Source organism: Plectrocnemia conspersa, unplaced genomic scaffold (assembly GCF_051122295.1).
Source record: "Plectrocnemia conspersa isolate PC_06_02 unplaced genomic scaffold, ASM5112229v1 ptg000006l, whole genome shotgun sequence".
Classification (NCBI taxonomy): Eukaryota; Metazoa; Arthropoda; class Insecta; order Trichoptera; family Polycentropodidae; genus Plectrocnemia; species Plectrocnemia conspersa.
The window spans coordinates 11,098,003-11,117,708 of NW_028277170.1; the positions used below are offsets into that span (position 1 = coordinate 11,098,003).

At 28.0% G+C, this 19,706-nt stretch overlaps 1 protein-coding gene across 13 annotated transcripts in view; it reads left to right on the forward strand.

Moving 5' to 3' along the window:
• The first annotated feature begins 945 nt into the window (after positions 1-945).
• Positions 946-19,706, forward strand: part of magu (SPARC related modular calcium binding-like protein magu) — a 31,882-nt gene continuing 13,121 nt past the window's right edge. For 11 of the 13 annotated variants that reach the window (XR_015810034.1, XR_015810035.1, XM_088187933.1 and 8 more), the window contains exons 1-3: positions 946-1,323; positions 13,400-13,559; positions 18,901-19,107. Coding sequence is in view for 11 of the 13 variants with exons in the window: in XM_088187933.1 (XP_088044059.1) it covers positions 1,252-1,323; positions 13,400-13,559; positions 18,901-19,107 (439 nt within the window). In the remaining 2 variants the exon portion in view is untranslated. The remainder of the gene's footprint in view (positions 1,324-13,399; positions 13,560-18,900; positions 19,108-19,706) is intronic. The other 2 variants (XM_088187934.1, XM_088187943.1) reach the window with 2 other exon arrangements.

Genomic DNA, 19,706 nt, shown 5'->3' on the forward strand with positions numbered 1-19,706 from the left:
TTATTTCATATTTTCAATTTTGCACGTTATTGCGTACCGATGTTTGAATAAACGCCATAGCATTCCATAATTAAAAATAATGAAGATTCCATCTGAAAATCAGAAATTTATGGATTAAAAACTAGTTCCAAATAGTCATCGTATAGACGAAATGTTATTTTAGAGAAAATGGAAAAACTTTTTCTATTGCATTATTTTTCCTTAATCAAAATACGTACGTTAGTATATTATTTTAATATAAATATATTTAGAATTTATATATTTGCTTTTTATTATTAATATTTTTTTACACGATTTTCTATACTACAATGTTTATACTACAATTTTTTCAAAAAACACGGTTTTTTAAATTTAAAGAAGCAATCTTCGATTTTTCTATGTATTCTATTGTGGAACGTATTCACTATAATATGCGCTATAATAAAACTTTTAACATTTTTTTGTTTTAAAAAATACGATGTGCTAGGCCTTATCTTGCTCGTTTTTGTGGAATAATCAGTGTGGCCCTTAGATGCAAAATTTTAGAGATCCCTTGTTTTAGAGAGTCGCGATTTCGTCTTTTACTTTTGTTCATTTTAACCATCTATATGAGCAGGTGCACATTTTAAAAAAATATTGCGTATGAATTTCTTTTGAGTACAGGTAAATTATAGTGCATTTGTATGTGTACATATGTATGTATATGAAAATTATGTATTAAGAAAATTGTGTAGCCGTCATGATTGTCAAATTTCTAATAATTTAATAAATACTGAAAAAATATAAATTTTAAATGCATTCTTTAGAGAAGGTTATATCACACTCGTTACAGAAATAACTATCTCTATTTTTTCAAACACTGGTCACCTTATAACGTTCGGGCGTTGTAACATGGTTACTATCAAAGCTCGTTCGTAAGCCAGAGACATATTGGCAGCAATGAAACTCTCGACTCGCCACTAGATCAGTGTTAAATTCTTGCTCGTTGGAGCTGGTACCGTTATGGTCGTAGGTGCCTACGATCGCTAAAATACGCGACAACTTAGAACGAAACATCTAAAGATCGAAACAGATAAAATAATAAGACATATAAAAAAACAGATAAAGCAAAGATGAGAAAAAAAACAAGCAAACGCAACGCTTGAGGACCGCGACACCAACGAACGCGTGTGAATTATTATTATTGTTTAACTTTAAAAAAAAATGTTTTAAAACACTATAAAGAATACTTCGTTAACAGTATAAAATAAATATAATTATAAATAAAACAAAATGAAACTTGTGATCGAATTGCTCGCTCTGTTCGCGATGTTCTGCGTCGCTATAGCGGCCAATGCTACAAAGGTAACTTTTATAGTATTTATTTTATTTATTAGATGAATTTTGATAGAATTACTACCTATTGTATAAGGTTTCATTACGCGATTATAAAAAAGTCAATGCAGTTTCTTAGATTTCACCATTTCATATGTATATAAAATTTTGTTATCGCATTTTTATTTGTTGTTTGATATTTTGATTTTCTCTGCAGTAAATATTTATATGCACGAGCTTTCGTCCGCGATGAAGCGGACATCATCAGGTTCTGATTAAATCAGTGTTTTGTACATTTTGCCGCAGCATCCTTATTCTATTTATATAGCAGAAGTTATTTTATGTTTGCATTATCACTGCGCCTGAAACATATCGGGCCATTCCTTAAACCGTCCGTCACAATAGATTTACAAATGAAAATTAAATTGAAAAAAGTGCCATATTTATGAGAAATAACTGGTTTTATTGGACAGATCAGATTTCCATAAAACTCTTTTAAAATATTGTGATTATAAATATTCCGTTGCCACTCTGTGCTTTAAAATGTCGGCTATTTAAAAAAATATTAATTTAAACTTAAAATGAATAAAATATAAATACTTTTACATATTTTTATATAGAAAAATCTACCTGATTCTTGCGGTCTTTGTCAGAAAGATTTTTTTTATATCTCGTTATTATTTTATAAATGTATGTTTTTTATCGGATTGTCCGAGTTGAAGTTTTGGTAAAAGAATTCGCAACAAGGCGAAGGCCGCGAATTAATCGTAAACATGTGGCGGATGCGAATTAATTTGAAAACGGGTTTGTGTGTTAGTCAAATGTTATTCGTCGCAAGGGTTTTTAAGTGATTTAAAACTAATCTTCGTTTAGCGACAAATTGAAAAAGCTGACAGACAAGTCCTACGAATGTAATTAACGATTCCATCTTGCGTTTATCTCTCGCGAACGTAAACTATATTGGATTTCTTTTAAAATGCGATATTATCGATTTTAGCAAATTTTTTCACAGATGTCTTTGTCGCAATAATTTGTGTCCACAATTGCGCAAGAAATAAACGGTTACAAAACACATTGTATAAACCAAATTTCTATTTATAAAAATAATTAAAAAAACAGATAATAATACTAATTTATGATACGCATATTAAATACTCTGTAATTGGTATATTTAAAATGTTTTACATGTACATTGTACATACATATGTATGTACATATTTATATTAAAATTTTCGACAAAATCTAATGAGTAGTATTCAAACGATTTTCTTGCAGTGAAATTTAAAAAAAAGTCCGTTTGAGATTGCCAGCATTTTTAAAATATTTTTTGAAAAATATAGTTAGTTAATTAATTTATTGATTTTAATTATAATAACTAATTAAATTCTGATGGATGATTTTTTAACTTTTTTTCAAAAAATAACGGTAACACTTATAATTAACATTAAAAATATAACAATAATAATTAATTAATTAATTACATATATGCATACCATAAAATAAGTCAAAAATTATTTAAAAAAAATGCATCTTAAAATTTTGTAATAATATTATAAACATGCACATAAAATTGATTTTCAATATCTACATTACATCAACTAGATAAAAGAGAGTATGCAATTTTATATTAAATTCCATTTAATCAGAATCACATTTTATGGTGTCATTGGAATTTTTTTCCGAATCTGACTCCGACTTTCTCGCAAGGTAAACAAAATTATAAGATAATCTTAAGATATTAAATTTATTTTTTATTTTTTAATTTATTTATTTTCATGTAAATAACAACAATTAAGAAAGAACAAAAAATAATTATAATTATTTTTTGACTACTCACATACTTAATTTAATCAATAATATATTCGAAAATCCGTGATTCAAAGGGAATTGCTTGACTTAAAACGCATGGCGCACGAAGAACAATTACAAAATTATTGGTCGGGAGTAGGATTCGGTCCATTTTTTAACTACTCCAACTCCGACTCCGCTTACAATGCTCCGATTCCAAATCCTACTCCACAGCCCTGGTCGTAACTAACTAACATTATTCTTAAAAGAAGATAGTTTAGTTAAGAAAAAAATCTTAACTAAACTATCAAAAATAGTTAATAAAGTCATGATAGATATAGGATAAAGATATTTTGAACTTATGGTGATGTGCTTATCATATTTACTACTAATCTAATAACAGTATTGTACATATATAACAAATATAATTTAAAGATTTAAAAAATGTTGTTTGCGAGATTTTATTAGTATTTTTTACTTCAAAATTAAATTTTTATGTACATGTATACATGATAAAATTATTGAAAAAAATATACATGATAAATTTACGCAGCAAAAATTATACAAGGAAGAAATTACACGTAGTAAAATTAGCCAGCAAATAAAACACAAGGAAAAAATTACACACGCAATAAATTTCACATTCTCCATTAACATGTTTAACCTCTTCATTACCACGATAAAATTACTGAACAAAAAATACACACGAAAGAAATTACACGTGATAAAATTACCCAGCAAATATTATTTAAAGATGATATTACACACGCAATAAATTTAACACTGCAGTAATTTCACATTCTACATTAACATGCTTAACCCTTTCGGTGTGAATTTTTGTAATTATAAGAAAGTGTACATAACTAATGTAAATTACTAATTTTTTTGTAAAATAATATTTGTATTTTTAAACATAATTTTCTATCCGCAATAGAATATAATTAGGCGTTAAATATATTACTAGAGATTCTGAAATTATAGCTATCTGAAATTAATTGCCTCAGTAATTTTTTCTATATGTAATTTCTTACTTGTGTTTTTTTGCTATAATATTATCACATGTATTTTTATTCTGTCACCGTACATATTGTTTAGTGAAATGTTATGCTTAATTCATTCACCGAATAAATATTTAAATGTAGATATTTAATAAACAATTATTATTTATAACCCTTTAAGCTCATATCGTTATTTTGATGGGAACAACATGAACTGATATTGCTACGTAAATATAATTTTAGCATTAATAGTTTATGAGATGTAATTATTTTGAATTGTTTCCATTATACATTAATACAAAATAATAGAAATGAGCTATATTTATGATAATATTTGTTGAGCTATCTTAAGGAACCAAAAAGTGCTTATTATTGTAATGATATGTCTATATTTTGTATATATCTCTAAACATGCTTGAATTGTATTTTTTTCTATAACATTATAATTACAAAAATTGTCGGACTGTGTGTTTAATTATTGTAATGAGTTCATTATTTTTCTTAGTAGCATTAATCAGTTAGTATAACTAAATAAACTAAATTAAAAAGTCAGATATATATTCATTCATGTCTATATAATTTAATACATATTTGTTTTCAGATACATGTACATTAATTCGTACTCCTTATTCTTTAATGTAAATAAAAATGAACACCGATTTATTAATCTTTTTATTATATTAATTTTTTTAAAGCAATAAAATTGAGCCTTAAAAATGCCTATAAATTCCAAACTTATTATATTCTAAATATAAATTTTCAGATAGTTTTCGACCTAAATTTTTTACACGCATAAACACGGTCATTATCTTTTTTAGCATACGAAATAACTGTAATTTGCTAATTTTTTTTAGATAGATTCATTATAAAATGATACCCGTGTAGAAAAATATATTTTTTTATATTTAATACAGTATTTAATTATTAATTTCGAGTTATTGATTTTAAAATGAAGTTCTAATCTGGCGATCATTACAAAAATATTTATAAGGTAAATATTGTCTGGTTTTTTAATTATTTATAACTCCGTCTGCGGTTCGGAGATTGATAAAAATTATTGTACCACAATGTCAAAAATTTTTGGATATAAAAACTATATAGTATAAAATATTTGATGGGAAATTTAATCAAAGATGACCACTTAGCCTTCTTTTATCTTATAATAAAAAAAATCAACCAATCGATATCTGACAATAGAAAAAAGGCATTCGTTTCTAAGAATAACCTTTCATATTTTACCTGTTTTTTTGTCTTAGTGTGTTTTATATAAAATAATTATAAACTATTTTTTAAACTTAAAAATAACTTTTTAATATTTATTTAATCGCAAAATCACGTAAAATAGAATTAGATTATGATTAATAAATTAAATTATTTATTTTTAATAAAATCAGAGGCTAAATATCAATAATGGAATAGAAATTTAATATAGACAAATTATAACAATGCTTTTTTACTCATAATAAAATTGAATTATTAAATAGGCAATTCACTATGTAATTGTAACAGCTATACAGTAAGTTTACTAGGAAATAGATGTATCGTATTGATTTTAAAATCGCCTTTAGCGAGGATAATAATGAAATGTCGATTTTTGGGATAAAAAAATTATTCGGCAATTTTTTTTCACAGGTAAATATTATATTTCTAATCAATTGATTATTTAAGCATTATTTATAAAAACTCGTTCGTTTAAAATATAAAACGTAATATTCGAAGAATTTATATTATATGTTCATAATTATTTATACAAACGTCTTGAATATTTATTATACACTTGGAAAAAAGTTAAGTCATATTTTTTATATTAACCGATGATGATTCACCATTACGAAAATGCTTTGAGGAAAACCACTCGAAAGATTGAATTCCTGCATATTCGATGTTTATCTATCCATAATAAAGTGTTATGGTCGATTTCTAGTAATACAAATACTGTAAATATTAACTAGCGTCGCAATCACTAGCTGACCTAACTAACAATAAATTATGTACATATATAATTTATTAATGTCAATATTATTAGGTAAGAACACGAGTTAGTAAAACGTCGAAGTTAAAGTAAAGATAGGTACATATTAACATTAATCTAACTTTTGACAAAACGATATTCGTTCATGTAAAAAAAAACATAATAATGTAATAACACTCTCGAGGTGATAAATGACTATTTTTAGCGATGTTTATAGGAAAAATTATGACTAATGTACCATTCGGCGATCACGAAAGATTTTTATTTATTATTATGGTAAAATTGATTAAATATGCTCAAAATCAAATTAGTAAATATTTTCATTACTATGATGACATCATCGAGGCTTTATTCTATGAGCAAAAAGTATATATTAGCTGAATTTAGAGGGAAGTATTTCATCTTTTGACATGACTCAGTCAATCTCGTATTTCCTTATTAAATTTAAATGAGTGTCTATTCGGCATTACAATTTTTTTACAAGCTTAAGTTACATTGTTTATAAGTATTGTAAACGCGTGAACGGACAGACGAAGTTTCGCTATGGACTGTAAAGTGTTAAGTATGGCAAATGATGAATTATTACCCATTCAACTTTTAATTTAATTTAGAATTTGCTCTTTTCAATTGAGCAGTCTAAGGACCAGACCTTTTGTTCATTTTGTCGATTTCTGGGCAAGAACTCAGCTTTAATACTTTCACCATGATTCTAAAATTACCGTGGATTATACTTAGTTGTCTTCCCGTCGTGTTTCAACCAAATTAATATTGCTCTCGCCGCCGCCACGTCAGTGTTGCCAGCGTGCAGAAAGATTGAAGAAAGTTACCCTTGACCTTTTTAATCTTCAATGCTCTTATCCTCAATACGAAACATTAGGAAACAATATTGCATTGTACGTTCTTTAGCAGTACCGACACTAAAAGCATTGTTTAGTTTAAGAGACGCTTTTGCTGCTTTATCGACAGTTTTAATCTCATAAAACGTACAAAATGCTCTTATTTGCATCTTTTCCATTTGTAATTCAATAGTCCAATTTAAAGCAAAATTAATAAAACTGAATTTAATTGAAAAAAATAGCATCCTATTAATAAATTTCCTTCTCGACAAACACAAATGTAAAAGTGAACAAGAATGTTCTTCCTGTAATTATCGTACCATGACCCCCCTCCACCCACATGTATAATTTAATAAGTACACTGTGACATGCTAATTTTGCACATACACATTTTGACACAGAGGTTCTCAATTGGAATGTCACGGCCATGGCTAAAGCTCAGTGAATTCGAATTTGATTAATCGTTTTGGTGTCTATTTGGCATTACAATTGTTCGTCAGTATAATGCTCTCCGTTTTCGAGACAACTAATATCTCAAGAAGAGTATACTGTACAGCAGGCCTGTCAAAGTAGCGGCCCATAGTAATTTTTTTTGCGGCCTAAACATTCTCAAGTCATTCCCATCTCGAGGATATTTAGCGCCCCGGGCAAAACAGGTCACCTCGGAAATTTTAGTTTACGGATGCAGACAATTTACGCACCAACATTTCCGAGTTGAACTTTCTTCTTTTTTTTTGTACATTTACATAAAAATAGATACAGAGCAAATACATTATATTAAAAAATAAAGGAACCCTATAAACGAAAATGACATAAAAGAGCGTCAAAATTATTATGAACTAATCTAATAAAGCATCTTATATTTCTTATACAAAATAACAGTATTTTTACGTTACATATTTCGAATAAAATTTTATTTGTATTCTTCACTTGAGTATATTATTTAAATGTCGGGATTCGGGAACGACTAAACGTTAACGCGACATAACCGCGCGTGCGGTGAGCTACTTTCCCTTTCACGTGACGAGAGTGAGTGTGAGAGAAGGGCATCTTATTCCATATCTCTCACTCACTCTCGTCACTTAACACGCGAGCGAGCGAAGAAATTTTAGAAGAAATCCTAAAACTGCTGACAATACAATATATAATAGCAGTTGCCAGTTGAAAAAATTCCGAATGGCTATTGTTATGTATCCGTCTATTGTCATGTACAGTCTGCACTGAGCGCTAATCCCTTGTTTTAAGGTAATTTTTAAGTTTTATTCGATAAGACAAAAGACCATTCACCTATTTGAATTTATATACTTTGTTTCCCATGCTTAACCCTTTGGATGCCGGGCATTTTTGGAAAAATGTTCCAGAACTGCCGGGACTTTTTATTAAATAATTAAAAAGTCAAAATGTGTATTTTAGTTTGTAAACATACGGTCGCACGTGCGACGCTGTCTGCAGCGAACTTGACCTAATTAATGATGAATATGCGATTGTGTGTTATTTTAGTTCGTATTTACGCTGTAATAAGAGTCATTATCGCATGACGTATTAAAAATTACGAGATGTGAGCGGCGGCGCTCCGACAGGAATCGATAACAATGGTATATAATATGTTATTTATTTTTAAAATGTAAATAAAACTTTTCGTAAATTAATAAAATATGATATTTTTAAATAATGGTTCAAGTAAAAATACCCTACAGACGGTTAAATTTATATATATATATATATATATATATATATATATATATATATATATATATATATATATATATATATATTATATACATATATATATATAAATATATATATATATATATATATATATACATATACATCTATATATATATACATACATATATATATATATATATATATATTTATATATATATACATATATACATATATATATATATATATATATATATATATATATATATATATATATATATATATATATACATATACATCTATATATATATATATATATATATATATATATATATATATATATATATATATACTTAAATATATATATATATATATATATATATATATATATATATATATATACTTAAATATATATTTATATATATATATATATATATATACACATAAATATATATATATACATAAATATATATATATACACATAAATATATATATATACATAAATATATATATATACACATAAATATATATATATATATATATATATATATATATATACATAAATATATATTTATATATATATATATATATATATATATATATATATATATATACATAAATATATATATATATATATATATATATATATATATATATATATATATATACACATAAATATATATATAAATATATATATATATATATATATATATATATATATATATATATATATATATACATAAATATATATATATATATATATATATATATATATATATATATACATAAATATATATATATATATATATATATATATATATATATATATATACATAAATATATATATATATATATATATATATATATATATATATATATAAATAAAAATAATAATGAAAAAAAAAAAATAATGATTATAATATATTTATAACATTTATTTGAAAAAATGTTATATACCCCTGAAGCAATTACCCTACAGACGGTTGAAAATGTATTGGATACTTCGATTTCGGAGCCGTCGGATCCGGCAGTTCTCGCTAGTGTAGCCAAAGCCGATATATCGGATTTCGGTAGCCAAAGGGTTAATGCGTCAATTTCACTAAAAGTATTGTTTTGGATTCGTCGATGTACGCTGTGGTTTGCAATTTGATTTATTTTTATTTAAATTAGTTCACACACTTAAAAGTTGTTTTTAGTAATAATGGATTTGTCAAATTATCTCGATATGCTTTTTTTGTGATTAATTACTATTTCTGATGATTTTAATAGCATTTGTTAGCAAACTAACGACTCAAAATATAAGTGGGGCGATGAATCGACTGATTGCATGATTGTGCTTTGGCCAGTGCTTCCACAACTGGTCATGAATGACGTTACTATAGTACGGAACGAGTTGTAATGGCGAAATTGATAGTTAATGGCTAACATACCACTCAGTTCACATGCGATCATGACGGTGATTTACACGCATGAGTCGTCAACCGTGTGGTTCGTAACATTGGAAGCGGCACACACGACTGAACTCATATAATATGTAAAACATACTGAATCTTAACTGCACTACCTATAATGCATATTAGACATGTTTCATACAAGTAATTTCAATTAAAATTAAATTAAATATTATTTTTTTGGATTGTAAAGATACTAAACCAAGAAAACATTTCTAAAATATTTTAATTTGGAATTGACTTAGAAGATCCGTTTATTTATTATTCAATACACCTAAAGTTAATATGTACTCCATTGTATTTGGTGAGGTGAGCATGGGAACGAGTTTCTTTATCCTAACGTCACAAGTCTGGCGTATGTACTCTTTTTTGGCGAACACATAGACTCCCAACATTTTTCGAGTAGCGACCCATTTATATTTATTTAAGAAAAATATTTCTTTAAATACGCCAACTTATTAAGAAAAAGTTCATTACTAAGTTTTATTTTTAATTTTAAAGACTTTTTCGGGAGAAAGCTACCATTTTTAATATAGTAAATCTTTTTGCTCTGAGCCCAACCATATTTTTACACAATTTTTTACGAAATTACTATAGATTATATAGTTATAAATATTATAAGATTCTTTTCAAATACTAAAAAAAAATCGTGGTTCACTTAATGGAGCTCTAAGGCTGGGAGTCTGAGAAGCATTACTGATTTATATATATTTATAATTTAAAAAGTCCATATTCTGTACTTATTATTTGTTTAAATAATCAATTCGCTTATCGAGCATCCTGTATTGTGCAGAAGATTTTTGATTAATAAATTGCAATTTTTCCAATCTGATCCACCCTACCCCATTATCGTTCCACGAAGTGTCTTTGGAGTATCCGACATTGCAACACAAAGAGGACGGTGCAAGTCTCAGACAGCATTCCAACATCCAAACTCATGCCGTTAGTTTTTGGACTTTGAACTTGAGTTGCTCTTTTTATTGCTTTCCCTGAGTTTTTGACGAATTGTGAAGTTTTCACTGTATCTGTAGTGCGTTCAATTCAATCTAATCTTTGATAACGCATTTCTGAAATAAAAGCACATGACATCTCTTGAATTCATTAATTTTCTTTGTAACGGTTTTACTTAAACTAAAAAATATGCGATAAACGCAAAATTTAATTAGATTGTATATACTCTACGTGAATTACAAAGCAATTTGTCTATACATATTCGTATTTTTTGCTCTACACTTTATATTATTATAACTTGATATGATATTATAAAACTGGCTGAGTAAATAACGTTTAAAATTTCATAAATTTAATTTATATATAAGCAAAACTAAAGCGATATTCTTAAATTTTTGGAAAATCATATCTACATCTTGTCAATTATATTTCTCAGTACTGTTAAATATTTGGAACTACACAAAATCTTTGTTATTAAAAATGCAATGCATATGTTTTAGTTTACAAACTTTCATAAATGTTTTACTATAAAAGATCCGCTTACTATCATGAGATAATGTTAGTTCTATACTATGTAATCCTAATATTTATATAAATAATGTTTTCAAGGGCTTATATAAAAATAGCTTAAAAAATATCCATTTCTTTAAGTTATTTAGGCTATTTATTTAACCACAAATACATAACAAAAAAATGCATAAATAAATAAATTAAATAACATAACTAAAACCATCACTAAATGTATTAACTACCAACTGAGCTATGGCATAAAATATTGAAATATTGCAAACCTAAGTTGACTCGAAAGAAAACCATATATAGACCAAAAATTTGTATTACATATTAATATAAAATATAATTTCAATCGTTATTAACTATTCTTTTCCATCTTTATAGTTAATTTTCAATGCCCTTTTTATAAAAAAAAACCGTTTTCGATTTTATACATCGGGCATATTACATTTTTTTTTTCTCTTAAGGTGTGCTCCATATATTTAAAGAAACGATAATCTAAAGGAGCAATTTAGCTCCTGATTTTTTTCGTAAATCATTCTTGCTTTGTGAAGTCGTTCAATATTGTGAAGAATTACAAAAATGAGTCGTTTATCCTTTAGTTTCTGGTTTAGTATCTATAATTTCAAATATACCTTTGCAGAAACTGTTTCATCTGATATTAATAGTTCAAAGTGAATATTTTTAAAAAGTTACAAACCATAACAATATTATACCAAAAATAAATTACGTTTTTTACATTGATATTTTCCAGGCAAAATTTATATTTGGCCAAATTTAAAAACTAATGCTGGTAATTTTACATATAAATAAAATTTTCATACAGTGTAATAAATAGATTGAATTAATTAATTATTTGTAATAAAAAAACAGCCCGCCAGTATAAAAAATGGTTTCCAATCAATCAAATAGATGGCACTGACTTTCGTTTACAGTACAGTATGGCGTTTACAATTAATATAGCGAATCACAGACAGTTACAGATCAATATTTTCTTGTAGCCGTTAAAAGTAACCATGCTGTAACGCATCTGACCAGCGCCTTAAATATTTCAACGGCAGACTTACAATATTATTGATTTGTAATATATAATTGTTCTAAGCCGTCGCTTCCGCTTCCGGACGCTTAAAATGAAACTGTAAATCGTATCGCTTTGTATGAACGGTGTATAATAACAAACGTAAACAAAGGAAATATATTTAATTATAATTATAAATAATAATAAAAATAAAAATTCAATTTGATTCATTGCTTTCCGAGGCACCGGTAATGCGTTCTGTTGTTTCGACCAATGAAAAATAAGCATTCAAATATAAAACAAGATGGCCGACAGTACCGTGACGACAGTTGTAAATAATTATTATTTAATAATAGAATTTTGCTACGCGACAATAATTTTCATTAATTCGTCATTTGACTGAATATAAATAATCGGATTGCAAATTAACTAGGTGTGTTATAGCTATGAAAATTAAATATATACACACTGTGTTGAGGATTAGAACAATACATTGATTAAACTAGATAAACAATCATAAAACAATCTTCGTAATGATATCTTTAAATTTTGAATTCCCGGCGACGGGCTCCGAGGTCGAAAAGTGAGTTTTACCTTTTAAAAATAATCAGATTACAAATTAACTAGAATTATTATAAGTATATAGAATTGTGACTCAAAAAAGTGCCATTCTTGCATCAAGCTACCGATACATTGCATATTATTGTATAACATTATTAAAATAGATGTATAATGTATCTGGTCTCATTTCCTTTTGTCCACACTGCGAGAAGAGTTATTGAGATAATTTCAAATTCAAGGCCTTTTGTTCAGATGCTGACCGACAGTGTTATTCAGTTTTCAGGAATATGTTTAAGCTGCAATGTTAATATTATTCTATAAATAACATTAAAATGATATTATTCTGCTTGCAGCCCGACTGTCAGTCGAGATATCTGACGTGCTTGGCCGAGGGCAACTCCAAGAAGCTGGTTTGCGGCGACGATAACCAGACGTACACCAACAGGTGCCGGATCGTCAAATTGCAGTGTGAAGGCGTGGCCGTGTCCTTGAGGCACAAGGGTCCATGCAGAGGTGACTTTTTTCTCTCGTTTTGATTCATCGAACGCGGTAATTATAAAGTGGGATTTTAAAACAAAGCCAAAAAGTTGATAAGAAATGCATGATGATGCACACGCGGGAGACTAATCTCGTTTGGGTGAGGTTGCCAGATGGTTTTGAAAGTGGGTATATCAATCATTCGATTTGTTTATTAAAAAAATATTTTTAAAGAACTCGAAATTTAGGTAGAATGTATTTTTTATATTAGATGTTATAACGATTCAATTTACGCTCAATTGGAAAACATACAAATTACAGAAAAAGTTAAGTTTAAACTCGTTTTACACGTTTCTTTACAATATAATAGCGAAATTAACATGATGCATTAGAAGTGTGCCCCTAGCGGCAAGTTCAAAAAATATTTAAAATAATCATATAAGGATTGCAATTACCAAGCATGGACTTATTTAAAAAGGCTAAGTGATAAAGATATATTAAAATTTGATATGACTCACATATGTGTAATTATTGATGCTGGTATTTTGATACAATTAACATCGTGTTTTTGTAATAAAAAACTCGTTCGTGCTTTCAATAGAAGCTATCTAAGAAATGCCAACGACAGTTTAGTTAGTTATTTGGTTACATTGCTCATCAGGAAGAAGATAATATAAGATAAATTATTGTCAACGTTGGCAAGATTCCAAGGAAAAAGAGAGCAATCTTCGACGACACTTCTTGAGCTTGAATACAATTATAAAAGGCTGCACAGATCTAGTGAGATCACATCCACATCCGGAAATACCAATTTCATGGACGTGAGAAATTAAATTAAATATTTTCCTTTAATAGTAATGCATAGTTATCATACAGACACTGGAAGAAGGATGCTTGAATGAGTCAATCATGTTATTAATTATTTTAGTACTGTTTTGAAAGAAATAAATCGTTATTTGTTTACCATTTTTAATGGTAAATGTCTCTAGTTACGTATAGCAATATATAATAAGAGGGGCTCAACGAATCTTCCTTGATCTCTTCATATCTTATAGAATTGTAAAAAAAATGTTTGACTACAACTATGATTATTAATGTTATATATAATTATATATAATTAATGTAACATTAATGTTTTCTATAGGAAGTATATATCTTTCAATTATATTCATATTCCTTATATAATATATTCATATTTTAACTTAAGTTCTATGAACTGACATTGTGTTTAAAGGTTCACAAGTAACCACAAGCTAATAAAATTCGAAAATCTTCAATGTCATATGAATAATAGGCAAAAATAATAGTTTCACGTGACTGTCTTATCTATATTAAGAACCAATTGCATGTGGAATTTATAAATGCATCAATTACATATAATCGGTTGTGTTGCTTTTGTGTACTCATTTGTATGATAATATGACTATTTTTTTCAAAATAGTTTAGATTTCTACTTTTTTTTGCTGGTGTACCAAAGATTGGGATAACATAGATTTAAAAGTTATTATTCATACAAACCCATATATTTTAGAAAATTAAACATTTTTAAATGATTTACAATGGTTTGATTTTTTTGTAATTTTATTTTTATTTGTGATACATTAAGTTGTATATCGAATGTCTATTTATAAAATGTATATAATAAAGCATTATTTAAAAAATTAAATAAATAGCAGAAAAATATCTATAAAACCTATTTTTTGCTTTCTTGTAACTTTTATTATGGTATTATAGTTTTAATACTATGTAAATATATTTGAAAAGAAGTTAGTCGTATTCAATAAATTATCTCCAATTCAACATGCAGTATTAAATAACTGAAAAAACGGGTTCCGTTCCATTCTGTATATATATATATATATATATACAATATATATATGTACATACATAAATTAAAGAATGATCGAGTGCATTGGTCAAACTGGATTTATTCATGACCCACGATCGTTGAGTGTTAATTTGAAAAATACATGTAAGTGTATGTACCATGTACTTGAAAGTGATCCACGTTAGAATGTCATACATACATTAAATATAGATCAGAGCGATGACTTTGTCTCTGTCGTGTTAACTCTTGCCCTCCGAAAACGTAAATCAATTTAAACGCATCAGTTACGATAGTTGTAGAGCAGTGATACTTAGCCTACGGACCGCGACCTAAATTTAGGACGTTAATTGGGAAAATATTGCCGTTCATTTATGAGGGAAAATTTAAACTCTAATGATTAGACCCTGAAGCTTAGAGATATTTCAATACTCGCATCATGTATTTTTATGATTTATAACATAACATTTTAATCTATGGGGATTAATGAATTTATTGTATATGTTAGATTTGTGCATTTTAATCTTTAATATACATTTTCTTTCGATTCTTGACTTAATTCCTTAGTGTCTCCTGTTCAATGTTCAAATGATTATATGTATATTCTTAGAAATGGCAATCGATGCTTATAGTGTAATACCATAACATCAAATATTCACACTCAATAAATTTACATCTTACCTAATTATTCTCCGATTCACAAAACAACCATACATGTTTTCCGTTTTCGAGAATTTTGTATTGATAAAATAAATAAAAGATTTGTAATACATTTACATGTGTTAACATGATACATAGAGGACTGTTCCAACTCTTTGTAAGTGCACGAGAAAATATCAACATCTCGATGCACCGTATTGAGTAGTCAGACGGCAATTACCAGAGAAGAGTTGGCAAGCGTTCCAGTCCTAGCTTTTACAAGCAAGAACTGAGAACGCGACCGAGAACTATGACTGCCTTCCGGGGCAAAAGTTGTCAACTATATCTCTTAGTAATTTAAAAAGTCTTTAATTACATAAACATTTCCGTTTATATCGGTAAAATTTTTCCCGAAATTTCGCAAGTGTATCTTGTAATATGGATGTGCTAATCAGATCTTGTCATAATGGGATGAGACCACTACATAACAAAAAACTTAGCTCTTTTTAAAAAATACGGTAGCCACGTTACTTCCAGCTGAAAGAACTGGTTTCAGACGAGGAACCATGGAATTCCTCTTTATCGGGCTAACAACTTTTTAAAAATAATATTGCATGAAATATTGCAGTACAATAAAAATATTGTTTTTTTAAAAGTTTTTCTTTTGTTTTTTCCAGTAATGTATTTTTTAACACTTATTATACGATATATTTGAGTAAGAGTACTTATAGGATACACTAAAGTAGAGAAATAATTTTGGCCGCCAAGATCGGTCAAATACCCCACAGTTCTCTTGCCGCGTCCTCCAAACAACCGTTCAGTACTGCCAGGGAACCGCATTTACCTCCAGTATAGCCACCATATAGCAATTAATATTTATGGTACTACATATTAAAATAATTAAAACAATTTCAGAATTTATGCATATAAAGCGTCCACTGAACGATTACTTAATCTTGCTCTTACTCCTGATTGACTCAACCATTGAGAGTTCAATATTCGAAGTCTTTGGATTTCATATAATTTCATCATGTTCGCAGAGCCGGCTCTGAAAAAAAGTCATCTTTTCATGACTTTTTTTGATGCATAGCTTTATAATCGGAATTCGTTTATATAGACTAATTATTTTACTAAGAAATGTTATGGATTATGTAAATATAACTAAAGGGTTGAAATATTCGCCTTAATAAAATTTTTAGATATTAAGCTTAAGATTAAAATTATTGTAGTTTAGTTTCAATACAATTTATACGCTTGTAACAAAAGCGATTTCATGTCAAATTTTTAGTTAGCATATTAACTTTTGCATTTAAAAATTACGTTATTAGGAATATATTTAGTTAAATAATTAAATATTCATTGAATACCATAATTATGTCCTGTAATTTAATCTATTATAATACTGATAATTTATTTAAAATTACATAATAACACTTATAATAACTCTTCATAACTTGTGCTATAGCAAAATATAAAGGTTTATATATATTATATTGTTGTGGTTATGTGGTATGAGAAAAAATGCATTGACCTAAAAATTTAAAGCATATTGACCTGTACAAAATCATATCGCTTGCTTGTCGCAAGTTGTTTAGTAAGACAGACAATTTTAGAATTTATAATATAGATAAAAGGATATGTTTGAAAAAATAAAAAGCCCTGATATAACAAACTTATTCTATGTTCTGTGCTATGCGTCATAAGAAAACAGTGATGGTATTATATGGAAGAATTTCAATAAAAGTATTTCACAGGCTCATAGTTATTCTTTTATGTTACATATTTTACTAACAAACTAATCTGGCAACCAGCGGACAAATTTGTATGTTTTGGTCAATATTTAATCACAATCAAGCCAATACGACCTTGACCACATTAAACTTATAAACTAAAGATAAAAATTTAACTCCGACTCGAAACATTCAAACGCTCGACCGCACTGAACATACCATGCGGCGGATCATTCATTGGCATAATTGGTTGATAACGTTGCTTCCTTTCTTCATGGGTCAATCAGATTGAGACGATATATATATATTTATATATACATATATATAAATATATATATTTATACACTTTTGCTGATGTTTCGACCTCCGTTGTTGGGGTCATTATCTTGAGCGTAAGTCTCGTTCTTATTTCGGCCGACGGGGGTACATTTTTTCGGGCTAAATATCATTTGTGGGATGCCGGTTTTTTTACCAAGCTAACCAATAAAATTCATTATAAAACTCATACAAATAAACTTTGGCAAAGTTTGAGAAATTACTTATATATCCGAGCTAATATTGTGTAGCTGTGGACTTTCTCAATAGCTGATATTAAATTGTTTATCTTTTCTAAAACGAATAACCTTTAATTTTAAGTTTGTTTAAAGTTATTTATTATGGTAATATTTTTTTAGCATACCTAGTTGTAGTGTTTTCGGCAGCAGGTTTAAATTCCGTAGATTTAAAGTTTAATCACTAACTTCTATTTAAAGTACACATATACGACTTGAGGAAGAGTCGAGTAATTGTTTTTGTTCCATTCGAGGTTTTTAAAGATTATTTTCTGATAAGTAACATTGTGGAAGAACATATGTTCGATTCTACCCATTGTAAAAATCAGAATATTTGTTTACTTTACATGTTTGTGAGAAAAAACTAGTAAGGTTAGAACAATCTTATGCATGTAAAAGCCTGTTAAAAAAATTATGAAAATGGCGATTTTGAAACTGTAAATTATTGGGTAATATAGATTTTAATCATATGATGTCACCTTGCAGCTTGGGTTTGTAAAATTCGATCTTTCTGCGGGGGTCCCACGACTACCTATATTATGTCTTCGTTTAACGTGGACCTCTTCGGTCGGAGCGACCGTGAGGTTCACGAACATTTAGTTAGACTCGGCCGCAAATGCCATATTGTCTAGATGCAAAGCCGTGCCTAGCTAGCCTGCAGTATCTGCAAAAGACGAAGCTGGCGAGGAGGACCAATGGATTCGTGCCCAGCTGCCGAGAAGATGGGAGCTACGCCCCTGTCCAGTGTAACGGAGACTCGAACTGTTGGTGTGTGACGCCGCAAGGTAACGCGGTTCCCAATACGGCGATCAACGGCCGGCCCAACTGTGGAAAGAGAGGTAAGAATAGATCAAATACAAATATGTATTGATTAACATAGCCCTCGCGGTATGAGAATGGGCGAGCCTTCAGGCCGCGCGCTTCACGTCAATCGCATGCGTTCTATACTTGTCTTCTCGTATAGAGAAATCAATGCTATATACATATGTGTTTATAATATGTAAGTTATTTTTTATTTTAAAAAAGATTCATCGAAAAATAACATTGTCAAATTTTTGGTGAATATCTGTCGAATGTACTGATCATTGTTCTTACGATAATATAAACATGTCTGTGTTTATCACAAAATTTAGTGTTAGTTAAAGCTAGGTTTAAACAACTAACATTGTATTTTTTTAAAATTATTTGTTGTATGATATAATTAAAATCGTGAAAAATACGCTCTCTCTCTAATGTTTTTTGACAATCAAAGTTTGTCAAAAAAATCTTCGATGAAGGTTTATTGAAAATATTTATTTATTTACTTAATATTGCTAATTTTTTATACACTTAACAAATTTGATCAAAACATATCATATCAATTTAAATATCGATAAATATAATATAGTTCATTATATTCAAGTTCAGATAAACTAAATACACATTTACAATAAATATG